General features: G+C 35.7%; 1 protein-coding gene across 2 annotated transcripts in view; it reads left to right on the top strand.

Moving 5' to 3' along the window:
- CALCRL (calcitonin receptor like receptor) overlaps window positions 1–13,662 on the top strand; it is a 100,541-nt gene that overhangs the window by 54,581 nt on the left and 32,298 nt on the right. For both annotated transcript variants that reach the window (XM_041722088.1, XM_041722089.1), the window contains 7 exons: window positions 2,041–2,131; window positions 2,309–2,397; window positions 3,468–3,560; window positions 5,830–5,965; window positions 8,469–8,579; window positions 8,673–8,785; window positions 10,210–10,301. In XM_041722088.1, coding sequence (XP_041578022.1) covers window positions 3,510–3,560; window positions 5,830–5,965; window positions 8,469–8,579; window positions 8,673–8,785; window positions 10,210–10,301 — 503 coding nt within the window. In that variant the 5' untranslated portion in view covers window positions 2,041–2,131; window positions 2,309–2,397; window positions 3,468–3,509. The remainder of the gene's footprint in view (window positions 1–2,040; window positions 2,132–2,308; window positions 2,398–3,467; window positions 3,561–5,829; window positions 5,966–8,468; window positions 8,580–8,672; window positions 8,786–10,209; window positions 10,302–13,662) is intronic.

Here is a 13,662-nt window from a genome sequence, read left to right as displayed (position 1 = left end):
GCTGGCAGTTAGAGAAAGTGCCCGCACCTACTACTAGGATGCTGTGATCACAAATTCACTTAAGAGTTTAAATGAGAGCTTTCTTGGACTTGAATAAGTCCTGTTCCTCCTAAACCAATCTGAGGATACTTGGAAAGGCCCACTGGACGATCTGGTCATTTATCTTGACCCTTGGCTCCCTCACCTCTCGGTAGAGCTGGCTGGGACCACAGTACGCACAAGGCCACAGCAGCTCAGCTGTCAGTAGAGGATTTAACAAGACCTGAGATTTGCAATGATTTGCTGAAGAGCTTCGGTCAGTTACCATCAAACGTATCTTAGCAAAGATAAATTTGGAAAGAGCCAAACATGGAAGAGAGAAGGACTTGCTCAGTGAACATACTAGAAGCACGCAGAGAACCAGGGAGGCAAGCTGAGGAGCACGACCCAACATACTCTGGTGACCTTCGTGCCCTCGCATCCACCGCCAGGAGCCTCGGCTCCACCTGACCTTCGGGTCCATCCTCAGGGGTGTTACCCACATGCCCAGCACGGGCCTTGGTTACCGACCTCGAGAATTTGCCATGAGAGTGGCGATGGCTCCTTAACCACCACTCACCACGGGTCTGCTGGCAAGGAAAGGCCACAGGCCCTTCGCCGTGCAGACGCTCAAGTGTTAGGCCGCGTGGAGAGTACGGGCCCCTCTGGGTTGGAAAGGTGCCACCCAGACGTGCTGCTGCACCTGACAGGACCAGGGCCGCGGAGCAGGCCCTGGGTGAGGAGTTCTACAAGTCTACACCACCGGAAACGGCCCTGTCACTAATAACATGCTTCCCAGGTCACTACGGAATCGGGTGACAAAGGGAAGGAGGCTATGAAAGCACAATTGTTTGCCTTGGCAAATAATGTCTGAAATGAATGAAGTCTTCTTAAATTGTTGGTGCCAGGATAATCTAGTAAACGCGAAGAGGTGCCTCACTGACATACTTTTTGGACATCTGACTCTGAAGCCTATTGGATAACCAACATGAAGAGCTGCTGGTGTCGGGTGAATGTTTTTCAAATACATTGGGTTTGGGCAAAACCCCAAGTGTGTTTGTGAAGCGCTTTTCCCTCCAATTTTTGTGCCAGGCATATAGTATAGTTAATTTAATCCTGACTCATGTGTAAATCGTCAAAGCATTATTTCATTAAAAAGAAACAAAACTTCATTTCCAAATAGAATGATATTTCTTTTCATTCGTATTCGTAGACTTCTGGATTCCATATAGTGAGCACACAGAAATGGGAACTACCAGTGCTTTAGGTTTGGTTTAACGTTTATAAAGACTTCCAAAGTCAGTAAACTACTGTTTATTCAATATCCAAACAGCCACAGAACTTAAAAAACCTAGTTTTCAGGACGTTATTTTTTAAGAAAGTAAAAATGCTGATATGAGAACTTGATTTCCCGATTTCCATTGTCAGTATAGATTTCAAAACTATCAAGAGCCTTCCAATAGAAGAAATGGCAGTTTTAATAGTTATGCTTATTTTTCTTGAGTGTAAATTTAAAATCCTAAAGCAGCATGTTGGTTTAGTTTTTTCATTCATTTCCTCATGCATTTGCACAGCAAATGTAAATTAACTGCCAGTCCCCAAAGATACATGGATCAATCAGATGTCGTTTCTGGCTTCCAGAGACCATACCGGCAAGGGAAATGGGTATATGTAACTAGGACACATTCCAAGGAGTCATTAAAGAAAGTCATTCAAAGGAAAGCTGTAGTGTAATTCAAATTTTCACTATCTTAACCATCGCAGATGAATGGAAATTAATGTAAGTTTGTCCATATAATGGAAAACAACAAATATTTGTAAAAAAAAACCCCCAAATATATTATAAGCCAAAGAGATTTTTAAAAATTGGAATAGCTTAATAAAAAAATTTAATATTTAATAAAAATACTTTAATAATAATAGCGGTATTTTCTTTGAAAATCTTAATTTTCATGGAAATCATGGAAATTTTGTTGGCTCATTGAAATGACATTAAATTATTACATCAATCAATTATTTTAGGTCATGACCCTTGGATTGAAGAAATTCTTCACGACAATGTCCGATATGATCCGAGGGAAAATGTGATTTGAGTCTGGAGACAATTGTGTATGTAAGTATTGGAAAATTAGATTTTCTCATAGTAAAATGTAATAAAAACTAAAATATCAACTCATTAATTATTAAATTGCAAAAACTTTAATTCATTGTTTTCCTTCTGCTACAAAATGTTTTTAATATCTAAAATTAATACAGTGCCTCCTGAATTTTTGGTTATTTTTTTTTCAAGATCAACTAATAATAAAAACTCAGCATAACTGATAGAAGACAAACATTATCGTGAAGATTGCTACAGTTAAAAGGAAAAGCTGTGTCTAGGTGAGTCATTGGTGAGGGCAAGCAATGACACAGACTCTATGTTCTAGAAATTGGTGTGTTCTCATTGCATGTGATAATACAGATAATAAGTATAATATGTGGGAACGGTTTTGGTAATTCTTACTCGAACATTGGCCGTATATTAAGAATCATGACCAGTTTCTTAATAAAATTAAATCTAAGTTCATTGTTATCTGGCAAATATCTATTAACTGGATTTTAAAAATCTCCCTTGCCTTGAAAAATACTTCTTATACATTCAGTTTAATATTGTATTATGACTATATCATGAAAATTTCTATCTCATAAAAATACTGTCAAAGTAGGCTGCTCATGGGCCTTACAGGGAGTAAGCAATACCACCAGTGTTTGTCTCTAAGAATTAAGAAGTTAGGGGTATTGCTTTAGAGCCATTTTCATGAGCTCAGAATTATATCTACCGTTAGAAATATTTAACAGAAATACTTAATGTGGTATTGTACACTTCCTGTAACCTCATTTTAATAACATAGATGACTTGGGGAATCTTTTATTTCCTGATTAAATGATGAATTTCTATCAAGTTATAAGGGCCATTTTTATGACATATGGTTGTTGATTCTCAAGAAATTGGCCTGAGAAGAATTTTCCCCCATAAATTATTGATGAATCAGAAAGTTAAAAATGAGATTAATATTGATGGAAAATAAAGGCGAAAAAAAAAGAAAATAAAGTTGAGTTTTATAGTAAAATACGTTTTCAGAATCTGTGCTTTTATGTTCTGTTTGTGACACTATTTTGATACTTTAATCATTTTATTCCAATTTTGGTAAAGGCAAGGAAAGTAAGATGTTTTATAATTACTTAGAAATTCATATGTAAGAAGCTTTCCTGTTTGTAAGACTAGAATGTCTTTAGGTTCTTTAATACCTTAAGCCATAATGTTCTTAACATTTGAAATACAGAAAACTATTAATCAAATTCTTCAAGCAAAACTATGGCATAGTTTAAAAAAATTTACCGTGGAGTACCTACCATCTGTGTCTATTTCATAAATATTAATTATATATATTTTTTTGTTTCATTTGCAGTTTGTTTTATATTATATAGCATATTTCTTTTTGGCTTCAAAGATGGAGAAAAAGTGTTTCCTGCATTTCCTGTTAATCTTGCCTTTTTTTATGGTAAGCATAAATTCCTGCAACTCCCTATTTACGGTTATTGGTTTTAACTTCCAATATGCCAATATTCCAATACTAAGAAGGGTTACGAACAACAGAATAACATGCAGTTATTCGATGCATAAATATAAGCACATTTTTAATCAACAAAGCAATACTTTATTCTCTTGCTGTGCACACTTCCAGGCTTTAATTCGATAGGAGGCACTATCCGCAGTGGCGGTGGGGGTGGGATGTCAGAGGGAGGACGGTCAATGATAAAATGTCAAAGACATCAGAGGAAGGTAATTATCAGAGCGATTGAAATAAAAATGAAATGCTCTGTGGTGTCGTTGTACATGGTACATAGACTGTTGGTTCTGCATTAAATCTGTTTAAAAAGCAGGCTGCAACCTGCTGGGGTTTCTCTCACTCTGCCAATAGATGAGTCTATATTAATTGAAACCAGGCACTGTTTTTAAATTAATTTCCTTATCCGTTCTTTCCAACACGTATTAGGCATCTCTTTCTGACAGGCACTGATGCTGGGTTTGGGGCAGGTGTGTCCGTGAGCGTGCTCACGCCTGCACGCCCCTGCCCGCGTCTGCAGGGAATGTGAGGCCACGGCTCTAGTGGAGGGATCATATTCCTTAAACCTAGAACTTTATTTACAGAAATATTTTGTTCACATTTTTCTCTGTCCCACGTTAAAAGAGGGACTGTCCTCTTACCTCATTGCATGTATTAGGAACCGAGAGGTGTAATCCCACTTAATTCTGTGCCAGCAAATAATTTTGCTGTGGTGTTTTCAAGCGATCCCCATAAAAAGATTCAAACCAAGACACTCAAGCAAAATATAGAAAAACTAGAGGAGTAAAAAGCAAGACTACATTCCCGTCAGCATTTGTATCTGAAAACATTCTCTGGTCTCGGGCAATCCAGACGCTGCACTGCTCAGATGTTATCTTAGGTAAATAGACGAGAATTCAAGAAGCAAGACTCCTGTTTCTTCAGCTCACTTCCTCCCCGAGTGTGCCAAAGAGCTGCACCTGCCAACTCTGCTCGCCGGCAGATAATTCCGTATCAGATTAGCAATCTGATTATTGTAATTTAAGGATTGTGGCCATTTTTTCTTGAATTCATTCAGACAGTACGCAAATCTGAGTTTTTAGGACGAAAAATGATACTGGTTTTATGCAATTCTACAAACTTCCTGAAAACAGGAGAAAAATATTAATTTTCCTGATGCTGTAAATTTACATTTATTGCTCGTGCAGCACAGCTGCTGCATCAATCTTTATTAGGAGATTAAAACTAATCAAAGAATTAGAGTAAATGTTAAATGGTGGGCAGGTGATAGTGAAAATGAGGGTGCCGTACACTGAGGGAATATTACTACTTAGAATGTATTACCTACAGATTCGGGCTAGAGAACAAGAATCAGGAATAAGGGGGCTTCATGGGGCACCTGGGGTGCTCAGCGGTTGAGCGTCTGCCTTGGGCCCAGGGCGTGACCCCGGGGTCCCAGGATCGAGACCCGTGTCGGGCTCCCTGCATGGAGCCTGCTTCTCCCTCTGCCTGTGTCTCTGCCTCTCTCTCTGGGTCTCTCATAAATAAATAAAATCTTTTTTAAAAAATCTTAAAAAAAATTAAAAGAATATGGGGGCTTCATGGTACAAAACAGGAATGAAAAGTCATGAAGATATTAAAACAGAAGTGAGGCCTAAAACAGTGCTACTGAACTGGAAGATCATAAATATATACCTCGTCCAAAACATTTACTGATGTGTGTACGATGAAAAGTCTCTTTACCAACAGCATAAATGAATATTCTCAATATTTTATCAAAATATGATGATAAAAATGGCAACGATTTTGAATATTTGCCATGTGTCCGATGCTTCCCTCCTGTTACCTCGATATAATTTTATCCCACTTTACGACAAGAAAGCAGCAGCTCAGGGGGCTCAACGTCTTGCTCCTGTTCACAGAGCAGGTGAGAAAAGTAGAGGTGGCTCCTGCATATGGCTCTTGTGTATTCCAGAAGGCTCGTCCTACAGCCAGCTCCCACAGGCGCCGGGGAGCCCCTTAGAGACTGTCCTTGCCAGGGCTGCCCTGGCAGCTGCTTGGGGTCACTTGAAATTAGATGCGGTGGGGATATTTAAACCATGAAAACTGGAAAACACTCCAAATGAGGGATTCTCTTCCCAGAGCCAAGAGACCACGTAGCATATCACTGTGCTCTGATCGTCTCCCAATTCTGAAGGTTTTGTTTGTGTGTCTTATCCCTTAGATTCTCGGCGTAGCAGAATCCGAGGAGAACATTGATGACTTAATTCAGTTGGGTGTCTACACTAGAAATAAAATCATGACAGCTCAATACGAGTGTTACCAAAAAATTATGCAAGACCCTATTCAACAAACAGAAGGTAAACAGGACTATTTAAGTTTAAATGCATTTGATATATTTTTAAAAGAAAACTACTGCATTACATCATTTATGAGTTTCTTAGGTCCATTAATAAAAATGGGTTAGTTGTTAGTTTTCCTGTATGTGCACATTCTTAATTATGTATGAATATTTTATGTCATAATTTATCTGGCTCCTTTTAAAAAATCTAATAAAAGGTGTGTGTAACAGGAATATTTTTAGTAACTTTTTCTATGGTACAAAGATATTTGAAATATCAAATGTGTGTCTTGAATTAAATCAGTGGCTGTTGATCTTCAGTTTATGTAATCTGTATTTCTTTTTTTTTTTTTTTTCCACAAGCTGCTGGATGGGAGTCTGCATAATAAAATTACAATTTTTTTTTTGTAACACGTGCTCTGCATAATACATTTGTTAGCAATGCTAATGAGCCTAAGTTCTTCTGTTTCAGTTAAGATATTCCTTAGACATTTTTGTATTTGTAACATTACTGAGGGCCTGCTAAATGCCAGATATCTGCCTTGATTCTGACAATACAAAGATGACTAGCACAAGCAGAGTTGCCAGATTTAACAAAAACAAAATAAAAAGTCAAACACAAAAAGAGGCCCTGTATTTTATCTGGCAACCCTAAAGACAGGGTATATCTTCAAAATATAAAATGCAAAACTCACAACAAAACAAAGCAAAGCGTAAAGACTTTCGATATTGCTAAATTATCGGTGGAAACAAAGATCTTAAAATTTTTGGAAAAATACTTGATGATATATAATGTTTCTTATATAAATGAAATGCTAAAAGTAAGACATTATTAATATTTGTAACTGACAAAATGAACTTGCTTGTGAGGGAAAAAAGTGTCCCACATTGGGCGACATTTAGAATTTTAAGGAACAATTCTTCTTAATGAAGAGTCTAACTGAACAATGTAATTTGCTTAACTTTGGAGAAATATTTAGATATATCTAACTAGACATTTTTATCATGAGAAATTTATTCAGTTAAAGGTATCTTGGAAGTGTATCAGACAATGACAAACTATCTGACGCTGTCAATAGGGGTTAAATTATCAAGTACATGAGTTGTGTACAAATTCTGTATTAATTGATCTGGCTTCTTGCTTTATTCCATTAAAATCTAAGTGTTACAAGTTTAAAACTATTGAATTAATTCCTTCCAGGTCATGTAGATATATTGAAGAGTAGAACTATCTTTATGAGATAATTTTGTGATAAAATAATTTTAGAATCACTGCATAATCAATCTTCCTGTTGGAGCTTCATACCACACTTTGTGATTTTAAATACTCTAGAAAGTCTTCCAATAAAGAACTGTCTTTATTTTAACGTTGTGCTTCCCCAATCTTTTGACCACAGAAACTCTTAATGGAATACCTGCTCCTGTCTCACTCAAATGCCATACCACACAGTGTGGAAACTTCTGGGCCTTGCGCTCTATCCTACTGCCAGGGTTGTCATTAACTAAATAGAATCTTTTGGACCAGTGATAAGGACTTATTTGAAATGTTTTCTATCAGGAACTTTTCTCTGATAGTCCACAAAATGCATTTTATTTAGTAATGTATGAGGGCAGACTATTTAAATGAGTGTCTGAAAATCACAGGAGAAAAAACTGACATGGTCTGAGTTCTTTTTTTAATTAGAATTATTTATACTTTCAGGCCAATAGAATTTTTTTTTCCTACTCCCATGAAAGTTAGGTTGATTCTGAGATTGCGGCACAAATCTGTTAAAAATAACAAACATTTCATACAACAATCGGGCTTCTATTTATGAGTGCTTTGCCTGACAAGATGGAAATTACTTTATTTGATTATAGACTGTTCTAACATTGGAACACTGGTCATTTTACTTCTCTATGCCTTTAAAAAAAAACAATTTTTTTTTCACATAAGAGGTTCCTTCTCTTCAGGCTGGTAAACGGAAATCATCAGAATGTTAAACACTCTACTCCATTTGAGAAGGAAAGGAAAGGAAGTAAGAGGTAGAATTTGGTAGAGGGGTTGAAATATCTGTGAGGGCCAATGTAATGAAATAGGAAACACTGGAGTGGTTTATTTTTTTTTTTTCCAGAAAATACTAACACCTTGCCCTAAGAACACAGTTTCTAAGATAAAACATTTTCCAATTTCCCATATTTTAAAAGATTTTAAGTGGAGGTACACTAAGTAACTACTACCTTTCCGGTTAAGGACAACTATCAAAGACCACTTGATTTATTGAATAAATAGCTACCTTTGAGAACTGGAATTAAAGCTGAACTTCTAAGTATACTTTTATAGGTATTTCTAAATTTAATTTAGCAGTTATTCCAATAATTACTTGGAGAAAAATTTAAATAATAGCTATAGATTTTATATGAGGTCTTCATTTTCAGTCGGTGGTCTCTATTTCATGTCAGTATTGACCCACCAGTAAGACTTTGTCTTCACGTATAACTAGAGGGACTAGTAATCGCTGTTCTCTTACTCTTCCCTTCAGGCATTTACTGCAACAGAACATGGGATGGTTGGTTATGCTGGAACGATGTTGCAGCTGGAACCGAGTCCATGCAGCACTGCCCTGATTACTTTCAGGACTTCGATCCATCAGGTAGAAGCAGAAATTTACATACAAGTCTGCTTGATGTTACATAAACCTAAGTTGACTAAATTACTGTGTCTTCTTTCCTTTTTAATTTTAAAGAAAAAGTCACAAAGATCTGTGACCAAGATGGAAACTGGTTTAGACATCCAGAAAGCAACAGAACATGGACAAATTATACCCAGTGTAACGTTAATACACACGAGAAAGTGAAGGTAGGGAACAAGTACGGACTGAAATGTAATTTACGTTGTCTGTTTAAAAAGTTAGTTGCTGATGGAGGATTGGAGAAAATCTACCTTGTGTTCCATTCTATTGTAAAGCCTTTTCATGATATACTTTGAGAAAAACAATGGAGAATAATTATTCATTTTGTCGTGACATGGAGGAAGCAATCCTGTTAGGTAATAGTGTATTTAAAAGTCAATGTGTCGGTATTGGAGTTTCAAATTTCCCAAAGAAAACATACTTTAAAAGTATGAGAAAAAGGAACACTTCCTTGGTGTTGGAATTTTGAGAACTAAGTTCAGGAGTTGTGCTCAGGCAAACAAGGTGAGCCCAACAGGGTTTGAACAGTTCCATCTGTCCCTCACCAGGAGGCTGCCTATCGACTGGCTGCGGGGTTATTCTCACTCACATTCCTACCTTTAGCCCCATCAGGGAAGTCAAGGTTAGTCACGATTTGTCACAACAGTTAAGATTGGATAGAAAGTGCCTGTATGTATTTGCGCTTGGGGGACTACAGAGGCAGGTGGTCGGTGACTGAAGCCGAGTCCTGCAATCTGACTTCCTCTTCCCGCTCTTTACCACCTATGTGACCTGGGGCAAGCTAGGCCCTCTCTCTGCCTCCCTGCCCTTGTGTATAAAATGAAGATAGCGATAAACCCACCCTCTAGGTTGTCATAGGGATTGACTGAATACAAGGAAAAACCTGAGAAAACTACAGGCATATAGTAAGCATTGGCTGTCAGCTACCATTATAATTATAAATCACATACTCTTTGCTTATTCAGAGAAGGGTTTAAAGAGAATTATAAAAATATACAATAAAATAATAAGTTACAAATAGATGGAATACAGGAAAATAAAAAGAAAACCAAAGAGGAAAAGTCAAAACCATGCGAAAAAACAGATTTGTATGTTCAGATCAGAGGCTCCTATAATTACTGTATCGAGATTCGTCTTGGGGTTTCAAATTTGTCAGAGGAAAAAGAAAAACTCAGTAGGAAAGAAAGCCTTCTCTAAAGTAAACATGCAAAAATAATTACATAGCGTTTGATTTAATGTGCACAACGTGATAGAGTGAAAACGGTCAATATCCTTCAAAACGTAAAATGCTAGTTTCACATATTACACAAACTAGATCAATAAAAGTATTCCTTCCTATCATATGACTTCTAATTGCTTAAATAAAAAGGATATACAGTTCATAAATTTTGATGTCACTTGATTAGTTCGCATAGACACTCTTCATTCCAGATGTGTTCAAGTATCTACCACAAGCTAAATGAAATGGTAAGGCTATGAGAGCACATATTTTTAAAAAAATATAATTTATTCTGTTGACTCGAGCTTATACACATGGAGGATTATTGTATTGATATGAGCTTACTTGTTTTTTTGTTCACACAAATTATAGACTGCACTGAACTTGTTCTACTTGACTATAATTGGACACGGATTATCTATTGCTTCCCTGCTTATCTCGCTTGGCATATTCTTTTATTTCAAGTAAGTACATGTAAAATATTTTTTTGATTTACTAGTTGTCCCTGGTGAATGCAGTGCCATGCGCATGTTTATGTCATGTGCTGATAATATGTATGAAATATAGATGATTTATGTTTAAAATAAATTGAATTTAAATAATGTGAAATATATTGATCTTATCTTGACTTTGTAAAATATATAGAGCAGAGGTAGATGAAAATTTGAAGCCAAACTTTACAAAGTTAGTAGACACATAAGACTGAAGTCATGTCGTAAGAAGAGAGCCAAAATCATTATATAAATATATTTGTTTTAGAAACTCAAACATTATAGGCCTTCTTAATTGAAATTTCAACTTCTAGGTCAATTTTAGTGTCAGTATACATGGTACAGTACAGAAACTGGTGTTTTGTGTGAATAATGGCAGTAGGATTTTATAAATATTATTAAATCTAATAATCTAAATATAGTGTGGTTAGGTTACTTTTCCTTGTTTGGGCGGTCATCATTAATATAGTTTGCTTATATTTTGAATTTTACTTGAAATTTACTTCCTTTTTTTGGAAGGAAGCGTCAACTCCAATTTCTTGATTTAACCAATCAATAAGCGATTTTTTTAAATTGATAGGAAAGTAAATTCCAAACCATGCATAGAATAATTTATGCATTAACATGGTTTTCATAATTTTTCATCAACAATAATTCTAGAATGCAGTGTGCAGAGTGAGTAGCTGCATTTCATTGTGTCTTCATTACCATTGTCATGATCTTCTTCTTTTCTTCTTCAACAATTATCTTGGGACATTAGCAGCCTCAGAACGAGCTAGAGTAGTAGCGCATCCCAATAATCCAAACCCAGGAATCATCAGGCAGCTGGATGTTAGATGCATGTAACTAGAGCAGCAGCTCTTGGCCCACCGTCCATCAAATATTCAGAGTATATCGAATAATAGATGAACCCACCAACTATTGTCATATCTCATGGCTCCAAAAATCACAGGATCTAGAGATTGCATCAGAATTGCTGTTTTTGGAAAACTTTTAAAAAATCTTCAAGATCAGTTATTTCGAGGAATCCACATAGATACTTTTTAATGGCACTTTTGATTTATAACATCATGTAGGCACCCCTAGGAACTGATTTCAGAAAACTCCACTCTGAATAAAGCTAATTAGGTATTTGTGAACATCTTTATATTTGACGTTTTCTTTAGTAAATTGTGTAAAAATGTATCGTTAATCGAAAAGAATTTTTATCCTAAAATACAGAAAACATTTCTTAAAGATTTAAATTTACTATACTGTATTTTGCAACAAGTTATCAAAAGGTTCTTGCTCAAAACAAATGGCCAGTTATCAGTCAATGCCTTTATAATGAGCTATGTCCTCTCAGTTGCTTACATATAGCTTATTAAAACTTCATGTCTTTACTCTTAAATATATTCTTACCTCACTTATGATTTTTTAAATGACTACTGTCTTTGGAGTTGGGAAAACTTTTTTTATGATTGTATAATAGATTAAATATATCTGTTCTAAGAAGTAGAAAATAAATCATTTTCCAAAATGATAAATTTTATTTTTTTAATCTTTAAAAATATTTTATTTATTTATTTATTTGAGAGAGAGAGACCATGAGTGGGAGGAGGGGCAGAGGGAACCAGCCTCCCCACTGAGCAGGGAGCCCGATGTGGGGCTCGGCCCCTGGATCCTGGATCATGACCTGAGCTGAAGGCAGACATTTATCCGACTGAGCCACCCAGGTGCCCAAAATGATAATTTTTCAATAGAGTCCTCTGGTCCATACTAATATGTACTTTATGCTAATGGACAAAGTGAAGAAATGTTGCTGATGCTAACAAATTTATTGGTGAAATATGGCAATGAAAATTAATATTTAGTGACTTTAAAAACAAAATAAAATTATAATTTCAAATTCTCCTTTAGTATATTAAAATAACTAAACAGTCTCACAAAGATATAGTTAATTCCTTTTCTTGTTCACGACGACAGAGTCTCTATAATTTAAAAATACCAACTATCCATATGACTGTCTCAGCTCTTAGAACTAAATAATGCAATTAATTGCCATTAAATTTATGCAGTACTCCTAGAACTCAGATTTTTAGTTCATGAAAATTTCATATCTACGGCACTGTCTCATACTGCACAAACATACTGAGAGAATTAATTTAAACGTAACTAATATTAGCTAAGCTTCTTTTTTTAACCATAAAAACTCTTACAACTATGACTGAATCTCAAGGAGATCAGCCTCTATCCTAAAGGTATAAAATAGAAATAATACGAGTTATTTAAGACTGTCTTACAAATCTTGGGAAAAAACTTGCAAATTTTAACTATTTCTAGCCTCAGGAAAAAGAATTCACTCCTTAATTAAAAACAAATAATCATGAGAGATAAGACTTCCACTTAAATTTGCAATATTTTTTAAAACTCAAAATCAATTTAAGCATGTTACTTAAATAATTTTAATACCCTGTAATTTTAATACCCTACTGAGCAATTTCTTATATTTTTGCAGTTTAGTTCATACTCACTTCTTTTACTGCTTTGTTATGTACAAAGCATGTTAACTATTTTTATAATTTAACATTATATAATTCTTTCCATGTCCCTAAAGAGTTTTAAAAACTATTATTTAGTCATTTAATTGGCTGAATAATATTCCATTTAGTAAGCTGACAAAAATTTGCTAAATTAGTCCTCTATTTTTGAGCACTAACATTACTTCCAATGTTTCCTATTCATAAAAAACACTGCAATGGACATTTTCAGATACAACCTTTCCCATATTTTGCACTATTTTTTTAGGCTACATTCCCAGGGATTTGGGATTTCTTGGTCAAATGGTATATATATTTTTATGGTTCTTGAAATACATCATCTCAAAAGTGTCTCAAAATAAACACATTTGAAATAAGTTCATGGGACGCCTGGGTGGCTCAGGGGTTGAGCGTCTGCCTTTGGCTCAAGGCGTGACCCCGGGGTCCTGGGATCGAGTCCCACGTTGGGCTTCCTGCAGGGAGCCTGCTTCTCCTGCTGCCTGTGTCTCTGTCTCTCTCTCTGGGTCTCTCATGAATAAGTAAATAAAATCTTAAAAAAAAAAAAAAAAAAGAAACAAATTCATAATATGTACCTCCTAAACCGATGCATTTTTTTTTTTTTTAGAGTGACCAGGCTTTGAGAAAATACCACCAGCAGCAATCTGTTGCATCTTGTCAATTTTCTTCCCTGTCCTTTTTCCTCATCCTCTGTGGAGTCAGCCTTGCAACAGCCCTCCAACCTATCTGCTTAGTTACACCTCTACTGCCAGCACCACCAGCCTTGTCTTATCTAGCCACAGCAAATCCATTTTCAC

This window comes from Vulpes lagopus, chromosome 11, assembly GCF_018345385.1.
Source record: "Vulpes lagopus strain Blue_001 chromosome 11, ASM1834538v1, whole genome shotgun sequence".
In the NCBI taxonomy this organism is placed as follows: domain Eukaryota; kingdom Metazoa; phylum Chordata; class Mammalia; order Carnivora; family Canidae; genus Vulpes; species Vulpes lagopus.
The sequence above is the reverse complement of the archived record's forward strand: the minus strand, read 5'-3'. Positions and strand labels throughout refer to the sequence as shown.